Genomic DNA, 17,120 nt, shown 5'->3' with positions numbered 1-17,120 from the left:
CCAAGACAGACGAGCCTTCTTGGCCTGAGTTTCTCCAAGCCTCAGTTCAGTCTTGGGAGCAAATCAATATATCTATATATCTGTGCTTATTTTTGACATAATATAAAAAAGCTACACGTTGATCACTACAAAATATAGAACTCCTATTAAATATAGCATACTGTCAATCAGGCCCATACTACTATGTATATACCTGTCAAAGATGCAGCCATAGAGGATCATTTCGATTAGGGGCCGTTGACAGTTCGGCCGGGACGGAGACTCTGGTGGGGGGGGGGGGGGGGGGAACTCCGTCGTTCTCGGTGGCCGGCCGATGAGGGGCAGCGAGCGGTGCGGAGAAGTGAGAAAAAAAAAAAAATCTAAACGGCGAAGTCAATAGAAGCCCACGACTGGCTGTATTAGTAAACACCAGGCACAACTCTATCACCATTCACCAAAAATTATACCAACGGAGGAATAAGTCCAGAACATCTCCTACGGTCTATGTATACTCTCAGAGTTGCTGCACTTTTATTCTCGCCTATTTCATATATCAGAGGAGCAGAGAGATCTTCAGTGCAGTGCAGTGCAGTGCGAGGCCGGGGCCAAGACCTAACCCTGCCTTTTCAACGCCATAACGTTGACGCCCAACTGGCGTCGGTTTTTGGTCAACTAAGGCGAAATAAAATATTGTCTTGAGAATAACTACCTACACATATAGCCATGGGCAGTTTGGGCGAATGCGGTAGCGCTTTGCGTAATGGGCGTTATGCCTCTATCATTCTCTCGAAGGGCCCCGGTGCCGAGTCACAACCCGCCCCGAACTCTACCTCCGGCTCCGTATCGGACCCAGCTCCGGTGGCCGGGGCTCTGATACAAACTCTCATTACTCGGTTGACATCCGGACCTGATGCCAAGATTCAACCTGCTACAGACACAGATATTCCCCAAGCTCTGGCCGTTGGTCTTGCTGCCTTGAACGCCTTCCTTCAAGTCAACGTCACTGGTCCTGTTCTTCCGGAGTCAGCGGCTCTAAGCACTCTTTTTACCAAGGTATGGGCTAGCCAGCAGTCGGATGATGCAAAAAAAAGCCACGCTCATCTCCACAAGGCTTGCCTCAGCTATCTTGAGGTTGACGGCGTCTCACCATATGCCTACATCCCTCACCTGGAACTCTTCGCCCTAGCAAAATACATCATCACGCAGGAGCTATGTCAAGTCGCCAATGACGTAGTGGAAATACCTTCTGAGGAAAAGCCAACCAAGAGCAGTGTTGCTTGGACACAGCTTCGAGTTAACATCTGGCACTACAAGCTCCTGACCCAGCCCACTCTTGGACATGGATCCAACTTTGCTCGAAGCTCCCAGTGGAGCGACGTGCCAACGTTGGCTTCCCAGATTCTGGACGGAATCGACAATGTGAGGTCCAAGATCCTCGGAGAGGAGGTCTGGGCATCAGGCGATGATGGCTGGAGTCGCGATGATAAAGTGCAGTTCCTCGTCGAAGCGGCCAACAACTACATTCTACTCGGTCGCGACGACAAGGCCAAGAAAGCTATCAAGGAGGCCTCACAAACAAGCGGCCTAGAGTATGCGCTCTCAGGTGCCCTTGGAAAAAGAACCAAGTTCCAAGAGAACAGCATCAGCCAGCTTGTCGTTTTGGCCAAGAGCGGTTCTGAGCAGCGAGTGGGCGATGCTGAAGAGGAGGCCAAGCCGGATGCTCTTCAGCTTAATGATGACACTCTACACGAGGAAATTCAGTTTACCAGAGAAACGAACGGAAACGATAAGAAGGCCTCCCTTCCCGCTGCCCTGGCTGATCTCTCACCTGACGACCAGCCTCAACTCTCGCCTCTCGACCAGATCATTCTCCTCACTGAGGCTACGTTGAAGGATGCTTTCTCACCCATTGATACCCTCACTTCGGCAGAGGTGCTCCCTTACGCAGTGAGAGTCATCGGAGACAAGTCTACGAACTGGCAAATATACACTCAGGCATTGCTGGTCCGATCCAGAATCGAGGTCCACCGCAGCCGAACGGTTGAGCGAGGTGTTCTTCAGCTTCAGGCTGTGGCAGACCAAGTACTCACTGATACCACAGCGGAAGCCCAACAAAAAGCCGAGGCAAAGGAGCAAAACTCGGAGACAGACGCTCCAGCTATCCAAATCACTAGCCCTGACGAAGTTTCTGCGCCTGTTCAGCCCAAGCCAACATCTTTCCTGCCTGCGCCTAAGGCCTCTGAGTCTGCACCAGCTCATGTACGTCTTGAGTACATTCACGCTATCTGCTCACCTCCACGATGGCATCTAGAGTCTGAATTGGCCTACGCCTGGGCCGGTATTGGCTCTTTAGCTTCTGCTCTCGAAATTTTCAAGCGCCTCCGATTGTGGGCTGAAGTTGCACTCTGCCTTGCCAGCGCCGCTGCGTCAGAGGATGAAGATGGTCGTGGCAGTGGTGGTGAGGCGAAGGCCAAGGGAATTCTTCGCTGGAGGCTGTTCCACCGCACTGGTGACAAAGCATCACCTTTAGACCCTGATGATGAGGATATAGGTGAGGATGTCACACTTCTCAAGGCCGCAGATTTCTCTGGCCCTGAGCGCGATCCTCCTCCACCCAACGCTCCCCGACTCTTCTGTATCCTAGGTGACATTGAAAACGAACCGTCCTATTATGAGCGTGCGTGGGAAATCTCCAAGCACCGATATGCCAGAGCTCAAAAGTCGCTCGGAGAGTACTACCTGCAGAACAAGGAATGGGAGAAGGCCCGTGAGGCCTACAGGAAGGCGACAGCTGTCAACCGTTTGAGTCCCGAGATGTGGAGTCGTCTTGGAGATATCAGCTTGCGACTTGCGCAGTTCAGCGACGCCGCTGAGGCATTCAATCGTTCTATTGGATCTGCAAGCGACACAGCTGGAGGTGAAGATGCCCGAACCTGGAGTAACCTGGGAAGTGCTCTCTGGAGTCTTTACTGTGAGGTTGTTGCCGAGGCCAAGAACAACCCTGCTCTCGTATCAGAAGCCCCTGTGCCTGTCCCTGCAGAGGACGAAGAGGATGATGTTGCTCTCACCGCTGCGTCTAAGCCTTCAGATCGTGACCCAGCTACTCTTCTGGCCCAGTCTCTGGCGGCCTACAAGAGAGGTGCTTCCATCGCCCACGATAACTGGCGAATCTGGGATAACGTACTCACACTGGCTTCGCGTGTCCAGCCACCTGCTATTCCCGACATGATCCTCGCTCTGAAGCACATTATCCAAATCCGCAAGTCAGAAGACGCTCTCGATGCGGATGTTCTCGGGGCGTTGCTTCAAGACGCCGTGCTCTCTGTGGAAAAGCCTTCAGATTCAGGTGTCTATGAGCCTCCCCGTGGCACACCAGAACGATTGGTGATGCGACTCTTTGAAGAGGAAGTCGTCCCCCTCATCACACAGCGCTCTGAACTCTGGACCCTGGTCTCACGCCTGCGCGCTTGGAAAAGGGACTACGCAGGCGCTATTGATGCAGCAGAGCGAGCTTGGCGTGCAGCTGTAGGATCCTCTGGCAGTGGTCTTCTGCCTGGAGCAGCAGCCACGACAGCCGACGAGGCGCGAGACTGGACTGTTGATGAGGGTGCATGGACTATAGTTGTGCAGAGAACTGACGAGCTGGTGTCTGTGTTTGAAAACTGGGGTCCTTCAGTTGAGTCCATCGGCAGTAAATGGAAGGGCAAGGCAAGAAGCGCTGTAAGGAGTGTAATGGGCCGAGGAAAGGAGAGATGGGAGGGAAGCGAGGGTTGGAAAACCCTCGAGACTCTGATGGAAGGACTAAGAATCTCCTCCTGAAGATAGAATTTGGGTACGAAAAAGACCTAGCTAGGTCAAATGTCGATCATGATAGAAAAGAGTAAAATGAATTATAGAAAAGGCTGGGAATGAAATGGCTTCGAACTGGTCCCTTGATTCTGGTTTTCCCGGGCGAATTGTTAATTGAACACAGCGAAAGACTCGCAATTACTGGAAAGCTTCACAAGGTGACAGGTATGGGAGGTTTGAGATCATCAACAACGCTTCATGAGGCTTGAGCTAATCTCCTACACACTAATCAATAACTTGTAGTCGAATGAAAGTCGAAGAACTTAAACAAGATATTTCTCCAGCCCAGCTCCAGCATCCATGTCATGAACAGTTTTTCTTCTTTCTTTTCCGTCATACATTATCTCGTGCCCTTCAAACTCCAAGTTCCGCGGTACATCTTGGCCTGGCTTGTAGAATATTCTATCTAGATACCAGACAGAACAGCCTATTTCAACCAGGGAAAGTATCGCCATCTTCAGTTGACAAGATTCGGAACACAAAGATTCTGTCGTCTATTTCTTGCCCTTCTTTCGGCCTGGCACGACCTTGAATCCCGCGGCCTGCATGCTGGCATCATCGCGAGGACTAGTAGCGACTGCAGCAGCACTGCTGGAGCTTCCCTTCTTGGCAACTTCGCTCCAACCGCCCCCATTTCCTCCCTTGTTGTCGGGCTGCTTTTCGACTACTCCACGCTCAGCGAGCTTCTTGCGGCGAACAAACTCTTCGGCAAAATGACGGCCGTCCATGGTGGTTGAGTTGGAGTAAACAGCGTCAGCAATCAAACCAGTGTCGAGGGGCAAAACATCGAGGGCAGCTTGAAAGGTAGGAACTAGAGGATTTGGTTAGTTCAAGTCAAATAATAATCATTCTGTACTTGTCAAAGGGACTTACTATCAATAGCACCAGTGATGCCCCGGGAGAGCTCCCGGTTCACCCACTTATTGAACTCCTCCATAGCAGTGTTGCCGCCCTCAGCCTTGCCGTTAGTTGGTGCAGCTGGCTTAGAAACAGACCTCACAGGAGAGGTCATAGGCTTGATAGTTGTTCCACTGACAGATCGACCTTGAGACGAGGGGCCAACGGGTGCCTTGATCTTGCCACCAGCACCAACGGTTGCCCAGCCACTTCCAGGGGGTGGCGTGGCCACCGCAGCCGCCGCAGATGCAGCATTAGTGAGTGTAGACTGGCCGGGTTTTCCAGCGAGGTTGGCATAACTCTTTGATACGCTGGTCGGCGTTCCGGCTTGTGAGCTCACCTGCTGGCTTGCCTTCTGCTTTCGAAGCTCCTCCTCACGTTGGATCTCAGCGAGGGTCTTCTTGCTGGAAGCTGAAGCTGAGGGGGTAGAAGTAGATGTGGTTTTGGAGGGTCCGGGCTTGGACCAAGGGCTGGCAGAAGGAGCAGGCGAGCCATGACCCCAAGTGCTAGTAGCAGGCAGGCCAGCATTGGCAACGGCAGCAGTTTTCTCTCTGAGCGCCGCAGCCTCTTGCTCAAGAATAACCTTCCGCTGGGCAGCAGCAGCCTCCTCAGCCTTTGCAGCCTTTCGTGCCTCAGCTTCCTGAATCTCCTTCAGACTGGGCCCCTTGTGTCCTTCAGCGCCGTGGTCTTTGGCCCAAGGAGCCAGGGGTGGTGGCTGAGCATTGATTGATACGCTGTCAGGAGTTCCGGTCTGAGAACGGTTATACTGCTCAGGTAGGTTTGAACGAGCACGCTGAGCTGTCGGAGCGGGAAGTGGAGTGCCAGTGGACGCAGGGGGAGGGAAAGGCATGGGCATATCGGGCTCTACTGGCTGAGCGGCGGCGGCAGCAGCAGCAGCCTGAGTCTTCTGGACCTGTTGAGTCAGAGACAAGGCATCCTCAGCTGCCTTCTTCCTGGCAGCTCGAGCAGCCTTACCAGTTAGAGCCGGGGCCTCTATGGGCCGTTGGGTTTCTTCAATGGCTACCTCAGAGGCAGGGGAGGGCTCCTCAATTGGTTCCTCGCCGTTGCCCTCGATATCCTTGGCCGACTTTTCAGCTTCGAACTGCGCTCGGTAGGCCTCGAACTCTTGAAGGCGCTCCTTGAACCCCTCGGGGTCTTGCTCCAGGTTATCGGTGTCCGGAAGACCAGCGCGTGCCGCATCAGTGGCAGGGGCGCCAATAGGCTGTGGAGCACCAGAGCCTTGCAGGCCAGCAAGTACCTGACGTTCGTTATTTGTGAGATTGTTTAGGTCATCATCTCTGAAGGGGTCTCCGTTTCCCGAACCCGATGGCATGGCTGCTTGGCTACCAACTGGTCCAGTTCCATCAAAAAAAGCCCCGGAAGGTGGCATAGCACCGATGGGCTGCTGGTGAGGCATTCCGATGGGGTTTGGGGACGAAATGCTACCAAAGCTTGGCTGGCTCTGCAAGCTGTGCGCACTGGAGTGATGCTGGAGCATTGGGCCAGGGAGAGGGAACTTAGACATAGCTTGAGCTCGCATCACAAACTCGCGCTGCTGTACCATGAGATACTGCTCTTCTTGCTTACGTCTTTCCAAATTGTTCTGTTCTTCAGCCGTAAGAGTGCGTCCAAAGCTAGGGAACACACCACTTAAGGGAGGGACCACTCCACTGTTTCCCTGGGGAGAGAAAGGTCCAGCTTGGGTAGGGGGACCATGAGGAATACCAATCTGAGGAACCAAGAATGGCTCTCTAGAGTTCCCTATACGTCGGATGAGCTGACCTAGGGGTTCAAATTCCTGATCCTCGACTTTCTTTACACGGAGGTCAGGGGTGAAGAAGTTCGCCTTGTACCAATCATTCATCTCAAGTCCTGTGAAGGGCCCCTGGACATGTCCAGAAGGATCAAGATATACCCATCTCATGCGATCAGGCATGACCATTGTGCGTTGGGCCTGAGTTGTAGGAGGCTCAGTGCCGCCTTGCCCGCCACCAAATGGCAGACCACCGCCAACGGGAGTAAGGGATTGAGGAGCAGTTGCGGTGGTGGTGGGATGACTGGGTTCCCCAGTGCTAAAGATACCTTGTGCTGGGGAAGTTTCAGGGCCTGGGAAAAGTGCCCCAAACACACCGCGATTAGCTCGCATGGGACTGTCGCCCTCGCGAAGCGGTACGCCAAAGTTTGTTCGGCCAATAGCGCCGAGAGGGTTGCTCTGACGTAGGTCGGGCAAAGAATCGGAGAGACTATCATGCTCATGACTCTGCATCTGTGCCTGCATTGCGGGAGGGAAAAGAGAGCCCATCTTGCTGCCGCGGCCTATGCTTCCTGTCCCAAGACCACCGGCGCCGGCAGGTCCAAAGACATTGTTTAGGTTGGACAGTCCAGGCGACTGGAGGTCACCCAAAGGGCTAAAAAGCGAAGCACCAAATGCAGCACCTAGATTAGGTCGCTCACGATCCGGAGTGCCAATTGCAGGATTACCAGAAGCGGGCCAGCCTGATAAAGTGTTCAAAGAAGGGTAGGCCTTGGCGCCAACGCTCGAGGTCTGACTACGATCACCTCCATCATAACCACCAAAGCCACGACCGATCGAGCCGAAGTTCGCAGGGCCATCGTGAAGGCTTGCACCGTGAGTCTTGTCGTCATTGGCATCGTTCTCATCATGGCCTTGTCGCTCAGCAGGAGGACTGCGGTAGGGATTAGTCTCGGAGGGGCTGATAGGGCCTTCATCCCCATGGGATCTGAAATTCAGGCCTGCCATGCCGAAGTCGCCGGCGGATCCCTTGACTGGAGTACCTAGGGTCCCTGCTCGGTTTGCTTGCTGAGACATCCCACCAGCGTCAGTATCCTGAGCTCCGCCAAGAACCGCGCTTCCTGATAGGGTATCATCACCAAATGGATCGGTATCGGTTCGAGGACGAGACCGCCAAGATTGCTGGTTGAGAGGGTTTTGACCCTCAGCTGCCTTGCCACTGAGGTTATCTGAGCTGTCCTTGGGAATGAGATGAGCCAACCTGCTCCCACTAGCAGCACCCCCAACACGTTTGTCACCAACGGCGGGCGAAGTCGGCAGTGCAAAATTACCAAAAGCTCCTACACCAGGTGTCGTCTGGTTGGAGGGTGGCCAGATGGGATTGGTACCCCCAATACCGCCCGTATTGGAACGCATCAGATTTCCAAAAGGAGGGAGTTTTCCAGGAGCGTCACGGAGAACGGCCTCACTATCGGACTCGTCGGCTTCAGCTTCTTTGAGATCGGTTTTGCTGCGCTGAAACCAGTAAGAGGGATCGTCACGAGAGAAGCGATTAGCAGTGGGAGATGCTAAAGCACTTCCACCAAAGGGATTGGATTCGATAGTCTCACGTCGTCGAGTCCCGGGTCGTGTAGCTGACGAAGGTGAACTGACGCCGAAAGTATTGGAAGTGCCCTGGGATAAGGATGCTTTACGTCCATTTGCGCCACCTTGGTGGGCGTCTTTGTTTTGGGTCGGAGGTTTAAGCGGCGAGTTTATCTCATTGAAAGCCTACTAGTGGTTAGCACAAACTTTGAACACCAGCGACAGTGCGGGGGCCGGCGCACCTCCTTCTCCTCCAACGACATATCCTGCAGTCCCATTGGAGTTGAATCTCCAGAATCATCCCAGCACGCGCCAGGTTCCTGTGGAATATGATTGTCGTTGCTTTTACCCCAGCCTCTAGGAGTATGTCCATTGATTTGGCCAGGATTCCACCCCGTGGCAAATAGACGAGTTGGGTCGTCGGCTAACCTTTGTGGACGGTACATCTCTAACAGGTCCTCTTTGGTGTACCGCGCTGGTGGCAGCTCATATGTCGATGGGGACGCAGACACAGGGCTTTCGGCGGTGGGGTGCTGAACTGCGTGATCCGTCGAGGGCGGCGGCTGCGAAGAAGGCTGACCCAAAGGAGTTGTAGATGATCGTCGGAAGGTAAGAGTTCCATTGGTAGAACGGCCATCTCTCCTTGCCCTGAGACATAATTAGTGACAGTTCGTGAAAACCAATCTGTAGTTTGTGGAGAATGCATGACAAGTTGTGGCGGGTCGTGCAACTGCAAGAGGCGATTTTGAGATGTTCACACTGGCATACGGTTCACTAAAACCAAGACAAGCACACTCCATATTATTGAAACCAAGGCAGAAGGTGCCCCGAGATTCTCAAGCGCCCATCGCGACAAACAAGCCAAGCGCTGTGCAGCATACAGGGTATTGCACACCACAACCACGGGCTACACGCGGGGCATCTGGGGGACACGGTATGCAGCACAACATCCACCACGATACCAGGCCCAGCTACTCAAGGCCAAAGGAGGATTTCGAAAAAGCCATTGTCTTTGCTGAAAAACCACAGGGGGAACAAAGCAGTTCAGTGGTAAGTAAGGTGAGTACTAACCAATCTCCAGAAGTAGCTCCTCTTCCATCAGCTCTTCCTCCCCTGGAATTGGCGTTTTGGCCAGCGGCAGCCGAGGCAAAGCTCGAGGGAAGATTGGTCGGCATATTGATTAACAGTTCGGAAGGACGGTAGTGAGTGTGAAACGTCTTTGTCGTTCAAGGCCGAGGGCGCGAATGTCGATGGTAGGTCGATTCGGTATGGATGATACAAGTGACAACTGAGGGGTGGTGACCTGAAGCTGTACTGTGGCTAAAAAAGGCTTGTTGACAAAATTGCTGTAGCGAACGCGCAACAGTAATGCAAAAAGCTTTAGTTAAAGGTAAGGATACGGGAGCACAAAACGCTGCTTGAAGCGATGGTCCAGAGACAAAGGCGGAGGGCGATGCGGTATGCGATATCGTAAACGATAGTGTTAATTGTTGTGATCGGCGGGGGAGCGCGACGTGAAGGCTTGGTAGATTGATGTTTCTTTTTTCGAGGATCCGACAAGAGGGTTTCGTGTGATGTTGCGGTGGTGATGTAAACGCTGTGGTTTGAGTGACCTTTAAACGGGGCAACGAAAAAAATCGAGTGGAAGGGTTTTGGGGAACCATTTATCAGATAGTGAGGTACCAAAGTTTACAAGTGGCCATACACTATCCCTCAGGTTACAGCTTACTGGTGGGTTCATCAAATAGCACTGTCCTGGTCATCTAGCCACCTAACTGGCAGCTTGTGATTAGTGGGGTTAGCTGTTACAGCCCGCTCTAAGAACTCAGAGTGGCAGCTACACAGGACTACGGCCGAGAATTTACCGGCATGTACTGCTAGCAGACCAGCATATTGAATTTCAGGGCTGGATCCTAAACGAAAATGGGGGCAAACTGCAGAAAGCCATTGGAAACTGTCCACTTCGAGTTTTGACATTTTGTCATCAGGGCTTGATCTCGGGAAACTGGTCGAACTAGATACCAGACTATTGGCTACCAGCCGCATGGGTCAGGGGATTCTATTCGATGCATCGATCAATATCTAACCTCGGTACGGACACCGATTTGAAAATTGGGCTATTCGTCTATTCAATGTGGCAAAGAGCTAGCACTTTACCATCGAAAAATGGTACCTCAAGGTATCTCATGGAACCCGTAGGACCACGAAGGGTCACGTGTCGTCACACATTAAGGGACTGTATGACATTCTTAAATGCGGCACGTCACACGCAACACGTTAAAAAGCGCGACGCGTTCTACCTCCCCATGAATCAGAACTTGAAACCCGAATATGGGCTATAGCCTTTGCCAAGTATGCACGCCACCAGACACAATGCTCAGCTATATGTAGACAGACGCCTTAGCTGGAGGGGTAAAGAGAAGGATATTATATCAAGAACAAAGTAGTATGAAACTTATTCTTCATATTTGAAATGTGATACGATCACTGTAAGCCAATTGAAACTTGTAAATAATTCGGAGGCCCTGATTATTGTATATTCCAACGCATTTTTGTATCGTAAATCCCCGTAATGACATTTGCCTAGTTACAGCGTTAGGTATGAACTAATTTCTTCATCCCTCGCTCGGGTCGTGGCGATAGGTTAACTTTCTGAGTCTGCCTCGTCTGACCTGGTACTCAAAGGCTATCTCTACGTCGAGACGATGATTTCACATCATGACTCCATTAAAGGCCATTGAGTGGGGTACTAAACTATAACTTGCAGATAATCCGCATTTTGCAGTGTCATTAAGTCCATTCAATACTATTTGTGCCAGCTTGCACCTCTAACCTTTCTCCCCGAGACATCTGGCTGCACTCACCCTCCAATGAGAACCATTGATGAGTGTTGATCACTAAATACTACTCAGCGTACTCTTCATGGTGTTGTATCTGAACCCTCGTTGTACAACTGCGGTTAACGCTGGGGTTGGCGATGCAAGCAAATACAGATCTGTAAGTTCCAGCATAGCTGTTGTGGTTTGCCACACCCCAATAAAAACTTGAGATACTGAGGCGTAAATATCACAGCCCAGTTGATACTAACATTGTGTATCTTGATCCTTGACGCTCACTGTCCCCTTATGGACGTGGTATCATGACGCCTGCAAAGCGAGACGCATGCGTTTGGCAGAACTCTATGTGTAGGATGGGCACACAGTCTTTCGCATAGAGAGTAGGTGGTAACACCACGCCCACCTGAATGCGTCAGTACCCAATTAAGGATACTTTTGCCATCGCCCGATTGATTTGTGTTGATTCGAATGCTCTATGAGCATAAGAGGCAACGATGTCATCCATAACCCCCTGCATGGCCTTGTCGGTAACGTATAATCTCGATCCTGGAAGGCGCTCAAATATTTGACAGAAAGTGTGCTTTAAACTTCTTGTTGGCGCGATCTGCTGCCCTCAACATCATCTGATCTCCGAGAACCTCGCAAGCAAATTTTTTGTTTTGTCCACTCTCACCATCAGAGGCTCCATCATTAATCGTTATTTCGACTCGAAAAATAGTGCCTTCCTTGGGAACAACTTTCACTCCTCTTTTCTTGGTTATAATCTCGAAGACAAACTTGCGGTCGCGGACGACAACACCTTGAATGCCGACCCGACTCGGGCAATGGCTTCGAACAACTTGAATAGGAGCACCATGAAACTCGGCGCTGGCTAGTTTCGCCGCTGCACTGGGCCCTCCAGTCGAAAGATCGTTCCCAAGTAGCTCTCGAACATATCCAAGCCACATTTGACTCAGAGGCTCATAGATGTGGTATTTTTGGCCATCCTTAGGTATATCATGAAGGCCCAAGCTTCGCTTCTCTCGAGAGGATAGTGGCTTGGGTCTCTGTTTTTGCTTTTCCTTTTTATCTTGGCGAGCTTTTCGACGTGCGGCGCGCGCGTTGATTGTGGAAGGCGGAGGAGAGGTTGGTCGCAGGATGAGCGAGCGATGCTGGATCTTTTCCGAGTATATGCGATTCACACTGTCGGGGGAATGCGCTCTGGCCAGCAGATTCTGCGTAGCCTGTTGTGGTGCGCTGGCCATGGTTGACGAGTGACGCCGGTAGCTAACTTTGTGCATGCTATGTCAAAAATTGACAACCAAGAAAAGAGTGTTGGGCGGAAATATACCGCGATTCCGAGCTTTGTGCAGGCAATTTTCTGGGGAAATGAACGGTCCAAGCTCCTTCCCCTTCCTTCACATGCCGCTCGGTAGAGTCAAATGATGCCTGCCCCACCCGGCCAATCCCGTCCTGTCGCAACTTGGATCTTCCATTCAGGATACCTTACTTGTCATAGTAATGAGCTGCAGTGCATTCAATGCTCTTGTAATCTGTATCATCATAGCCGAAGCTGCCTCGGACAGTGACGTGACTCTGTCACTTTCTTGCGATGAGAAAGAACGGTTGATTATCAATTACTCGCGCTCTACTCAAGAAGCTTAGCATTCTCCAAGCCAGCATCCGCCATGTCGCATAACGAAGACGCAGTCGATGCATCGACCAATTCAGCGCCAGACCTTCAGATCTTGGGTGATGAAGTCACCCTTCAGCCCAGTGGCTATGTTGAGTCGCCATCTAAGAATATTCCCGAGGGAAAGGAAGAGGCCTTGATGGACAAGTTTGCCTCATTCCGCTCTGAACCTTTCCAGTAACGTGCCCTACTTCATCGTCGCCGGGTCCATTCTCGCACATATTGGCCCTTCTCAAACATATCGACGCAAACTGACAAAACCTACTTCCAGATTCCTTCGCGAAGTGTCATTATATGTATCTGGTCAAGGATGGCGAGCCTACGACCGTGTCATTGGCCAGCCTGTCTTCTACTCCGGGTTCTCGGAAAACATGAAGAACATGGTTCTCTCAGCTCCTCTTCTTCAGCAAAGAATCAGCCGGCTTGCTGAACACCGCGTGGCTGTTGAAGAGCGCGAGGGTATGCTGCCGAGGGACAGCAAAGACTATGGCGCCAAACGAGCCCATCGACTCACCGAGATTGAGTCAGGTCTTCAAGAACTGGCGGAGAAGTGGACTGACGATATGATATGCAAGATGGAAAGCAAAGCGTTTATTCGTGGGGCCTACTATCTGACCACTCAGCTATTGACGCGCGCATATCATCAAGGTATCCATGTTTCCAGTGAAGAGGTTTTGCGCCTGCGCAAGGTGGCTGAGGTCGCAGCCAAGAAGAAACAGAGCATCATCTTCTTACCGAGTCATCGATCGCACGTTGATTACGTCTCGCTGCAGCTCATCTGCTACCGCTTAGGCCTTACGTTACCTGTCGTGGTCGCAGGGGATAACTTGAACATCCCAGTGTTGGGCGAATTCCTTCAGCATGCAGGAGCCATGTGGATTCGAAGGGCGTTTGGTGATGATGTCCTCTACACCACATTAGTCCAATCATACATCGACACACTACTCCAAGAAGGCTATAACTTCGAGTGCTTCATTGAGGGTGGACGCTCCCGTACAGGGAAGTTGCTACCTCCAAAGTTTGGAATTCTTAGTTTTGTACTCGATAGTATTTTATCCGGGCGTGTTAAGGATGCTATTATATGCCCTGTCAGCACGCAGTACGATAAAGTTATTGAGACGGAGGGTTATGTTACCGAGCTACTTGGAATGCCCAAGAAGAAGGAGAATCTTGCTGACTTTCTGAGCGGTGGATCTTCCGTCCTTTCTTTACGCTTGGGTCGCGTGGATGTCAGGTTCCATGAGCCTTGGAGCTTACGAAAGTTCTTGGATGACCAGTTATCAAAACTGCCCAGCGTACCGCGCGGTCTCGATACTGATCATCAACGTCCAGAGGTCCGAGCAGTACGAGAGAAACTTTTACGCACGATGGGCTATCAGGTTCTGAGCGATATCAACGAAGTGTCTGTCGTGATGCCTACAGCACTGATAGGGACTGTTCTTCTGACACTCCGTGGTCGCGGAGTGGGCAAGGAGGAATTGAAACGGCGAGTTACATGGCTCACAGAACGTGTACGTGCGAAAGGTGGGCGCGTGGCCCATTTTGGCAATGCACCTCTTACCGAAATCATCGAACGCGGTCTTGAGGTACTCGGCAAAGATCTCGTTGGCGTGGTCGAGGGTCTTGCTGAGCCTACATACTATGCTGTCGACCGCTTCCAGCTATCATTTTATCGCAACATGACGATCCATCTCTTCATTTACGAGGCGCTCGTTAGTGCAGCAATGTACTCGAGAGTTAAGAGGGGAGGTGGGCCCCAAATGCAAGACATGCCGTTTGACGAGCTGAAAGAACAAGTATACTTTCTTTCGTCACTGTTCCGAGGCGAGTTCATCTTTTCTAGTGAGGGTCTTGACACCAATCTGGATCGGACTCTGCGAGGCTTGGAGGCAGACAACGTTATTAGGATTGACCGCGACGCAGAGGGCAACGTCACAATGGTTGGTCTTGCGGACCAGGAGAGAAGGGCTGGAAGAGAGAACTACGATTTTTACTGCTTCCTAATATGGCCTTTCATCGAGGCCACTTGGTTGGCAGCAGTCTCTCTTATGGGTCTTACTCCCCCCCTAGGCCAAAATGGAGAGATCTGGATTGAACAAGGCAAAACACACAACAGCGCACAGTTGGTAAGTCTTCATACACATGTTTCACTAGGTCATGCCGTCGTGTTTCCCATCATTCACTGTGCTCACAAAACATCTAGCTCGGCAAGACACTGTATCATCAGGGTGATCTCTCGTATTTTGAAGCTGTCAATAAGGAAACTCTGAAGAACTCGTACACACGCTTCGAACAAGACCAACTCCTCCACGTTGTTAAGTCAAAAGACTCCAAAATTCCTCCGCGCGTGCAGCTCGACGCCTCCTGGCGAACTCCTCGCGATCCCAAGACTGGCGCGCTGCTAGCGGAAGGCAAACTTTGGGACTTTACCGAGAAGATTGCCAAATCACGACGTGAAGGCAAAAACCGTCGTGATGGCGCCACGGTTAGCAGCCGTGTGCTCCGACTTACCGATGAGCTCGGCCGTAAACTTTGGGAGGAAACAGTGGAAGGTGAACGCAGTGGAAAAGGCAAGGTCCCTAGCAGATTAAACAATGAAGAGAAGGAAGCTTTCGGCAAGAGTATAAGGCAAGTTAAGAAGAAGAGAGAGGAGAGGGCTCGGGCTCATCTTTAAGCCATGGGAGAGTCCTGTCCAGCATATCTTGGAAGGGTCATCCCCGACCAGCCTTTTGGTTGAGTGGCCTTGTGGAGCTATAGCAACACATTTGGCAACTGATACGAATTTATACATATATATCCAGTCAATACAATAGCATGCTTCCTATCTAGCCCTGGAGCAAGAAGACTTCAGACCCTGAGATAGGATGTTAAGATAAACTTACTAAAGTGCTACCTTAAACTTATACTAACTTACTTAAATCTTTATATCGCTTAGGATCGAGGTTCTACGTTTTCTTACCTCCCCTAGCTAGCCCAATGTTATAGGCTCGTTTTTTGAACAGCCGAGGTCTGTTCGGGTATACTTTTTAGGTTTCATTTCTCATATTACCAGCGTCTATGAATCCTTAGGCTCTTGGGGCTTGAGGATGATATTGTCTATCAAACGTACCGCTGGACCTCCACTGAAGCCCAGGTCCTCGCCTTTCTGAGCCTGCTCCACTGGTAACATCTTAATCGCTGCGCTCATAACAGCTCCACGCGATGGATCAACCTCATCGATTTCCACTAATGTTTCTGGATCTGCCAGAGATATGTAGTCGACCTCGAAGAGCACACGTTCTGTGGGAGGAAGCGTGGATTGGCGGGATGCTGTAGCATCGATAAAATTGTGTGCAGCGCCAAGAATATCTTCTCTCTTGCGCGAAGCCTTAGTGTTGTATACGTCGGCAGCAGTAAATAGGGCATGGGGAAGCACTGTAGCGACAGCTCTTCGTCTTGGTCCAAGATACACATTCCGAGAACTCAAAGCAAGGCCATCGAGTTCACGTTGTGTGGGTTCAACGACAACCTCCATGGGCAGGATGAAATCCTTAACCATTCGATGGATGACAACTGTTTGTTGGACGTCCTTCTGACCAAAGTACACACGCTCGGGCTGGACAATGTTGAATAGCTTTAAGCACACTGTCGCAACACCTCGGAAGAATGTTGGTCTGCTGGCACCCTCCAATACTTCCCCAACGGGCGTGATTGTAACAAAGCTTCCTTTACTATTAACTTCCTGGCCTGGAAAGCCGCTGGGGTACATCTCTGGTGTCGTTGGCGCAAACACAGCAGAGATGCGACCCAAGTTTCCTCCATCGTCTGCAAGTTCTCTATCCAGTGCAGCCAGCTTCTTTGCGTCTTCATCCCAGGTGACTGGATATGATGATAGGTCTTCTTTTATGCCAAATTGCGCCGGATTGACATATATGCTCACGACAACATGATGATTCTCCTTGGCAGCGGCGCGTATCAACGCCAGATGGCCCTCGTGAAGAGCGCCCATAGTGGGCACGAGGCCGACTGATCGGTGATTCACAACATGAGGGTTACGCCAGCGACGGACAGCTTCGACGGATCGGAGAACACGGATCGGAGACTTGGCCAGGGTCTCGAGGCGGGAGGAAGTCGAGCAAGAAGAAGCCGTACGGATGAAGGTCGCAAAGGGCGGGCGATGTCGGAGGAAGCGTAGAGGAAGCATTGTGTTGACAATTCGAAAATTCAAGAGGTAAGAAATAAAGAAAGAAAGGAAATTTCAGTTAATGCTGAAATATACCATCGTTAGTGGGCGCAGTAAACTCTCGTGATGGTTTCTGCCGCGGAGTTTTGAGGACGGTTTGAGTCGGAATTCTTGGTGGAGTTGGAGATGGCAGGGGTATCTTTTTTGGAGTTGACGTCGGGGGAATGTGAGAGGCGGTTACCCTGTACCGACACCATTTGCTTCAATGCAATGCAAAGCGACGTCGACTACGTTAGTGATACTCAATGGATATCAAGTCCGACAAATTTGTTTGGCTCTAATAAATTTAATCAAGACTCTGTAATTATTATTAATGACTGGATGAAT

At 51.2% G+C, this 17,120-nt stretch overlaps 5 protein-coding genes across 5 annotated transcripts; 2 read left to right on the top strand and 3 right to left on the bottom strand.

The window, feature by feature from the left end:
- Positions 1-702: 702 nt before the first annotated feature.
- Positions 703-4,037, top strand: FOBCDRAFT_144271 (tetratricopeptide repeat-containing protein EMW1; the record flags this gene model as incomplete). Its single annotated transcript, XM_031190132.3, has 2 exons — positions 703-3,699; positions 3,876-4,037. The coding sequence occupies 2 exons, from the start codon at positions 703-705 to the stop codon at positions 4,035-4,037; spliced, it is 3,159 nt and encodes a 1,052-aa protein (XP_031034117.3).
- FOBCDRAFT_52595 (uncharacterized protein) lies at positions 3,996-9,650 on the bottom strand. The gene is made up of 4 exons (XM_031190131.3): positions 9,134-9,650; positions 8,305-8,710; positions 4,702-8,248; positions 3,996-4,639 (listed from the first exon to the last, which is right to left on the bottom strand). Exons 1-4 carry the CDS (start codon positions 9,235-9,237, stop codon positions 4,323-4,325), a joined length of 4,374 nt encoding a protein of 1,457 aa, XP_031034116.2. The 5' UTR covers positions 9,238-9,650; the 3' UTR covers positions 3,996-4,322.
- A 1,806-nt stretch (positions 9,651-11,456) lies between these two features.
- Positions 11,457-12,143, bottom strand: FOBCDRAFT_144457 (Rof/RNase P-like protein; the record flags this gene model as incomplete). The annotated part of the gene is made up of 1 exon (XM_031190130.2): positions 11,457-12,143. One exon carries the CDS (start codon positions 12,141-12,143, stop codon positions 11,457-11,459), a length of 687 nt encoding a protein of 228 aa, XP_031034115.2.
- Positions 12,144-12,331: 188 nt separating this feature from the next.
- Positions 12,332-15,424, top strand: FOBCDRAFT_231446 (acyltransferase-domain-containing protein). Its single transcript, XM_031190128.3, has 3 exons — positions 12,332-12,748; positions 12,843-14,697; positions 14,775-15,424. The coding sequence occupies exons 1-3, from the start codon at positions 12,567-12,569 to the stop codon at positions 15,243-15,245; spliced, it is 2,508 nt and encodes an 835-aa protein (XP_031034113.2). The 5' UTR covers positions 12,332-12,566; the 3' UTR covers positions 15,246-15,424.
- FOBCDRAFT_231443 (uncharacterized protein) lies at positions 15,425-16,902 on the bottom strand. Its single transcript, XM_031190127.3, has one exon. It carries the CDS (start codon positions 16,752-16,754, stop codon positions 15,627-15,629), a length of 1,128 nt encoding a protein of 375 aa, XP_031034112.2. The 5' UTR covers positions 16,755-16,902; the 3' UTR covers positions 15,425-15,626.
- Between the last annotated feature and the right edge of the window lie 218 nt (positions 16,903-17,120).

Source organism: Fusarium oxysporum, chromosome IX (genome assembly GCF_013085055.1).
Source record: "Fusarium oxysporum Fo47 chromosome IX, complete sequence".
Taxonomy (NCBI): domain Eukaryota; kingdom Fungi; phylum Ascomycota; class Sordariomycetes; order Hypocreales; family Nectriaceae; genus Fusarium; species Fusarium oxysporum.
The sequence above is the reverse complement of the archived record's forward strand: the minus strand, read 5'-3'. Positions and strand labels throughout refer to the sequence as shown.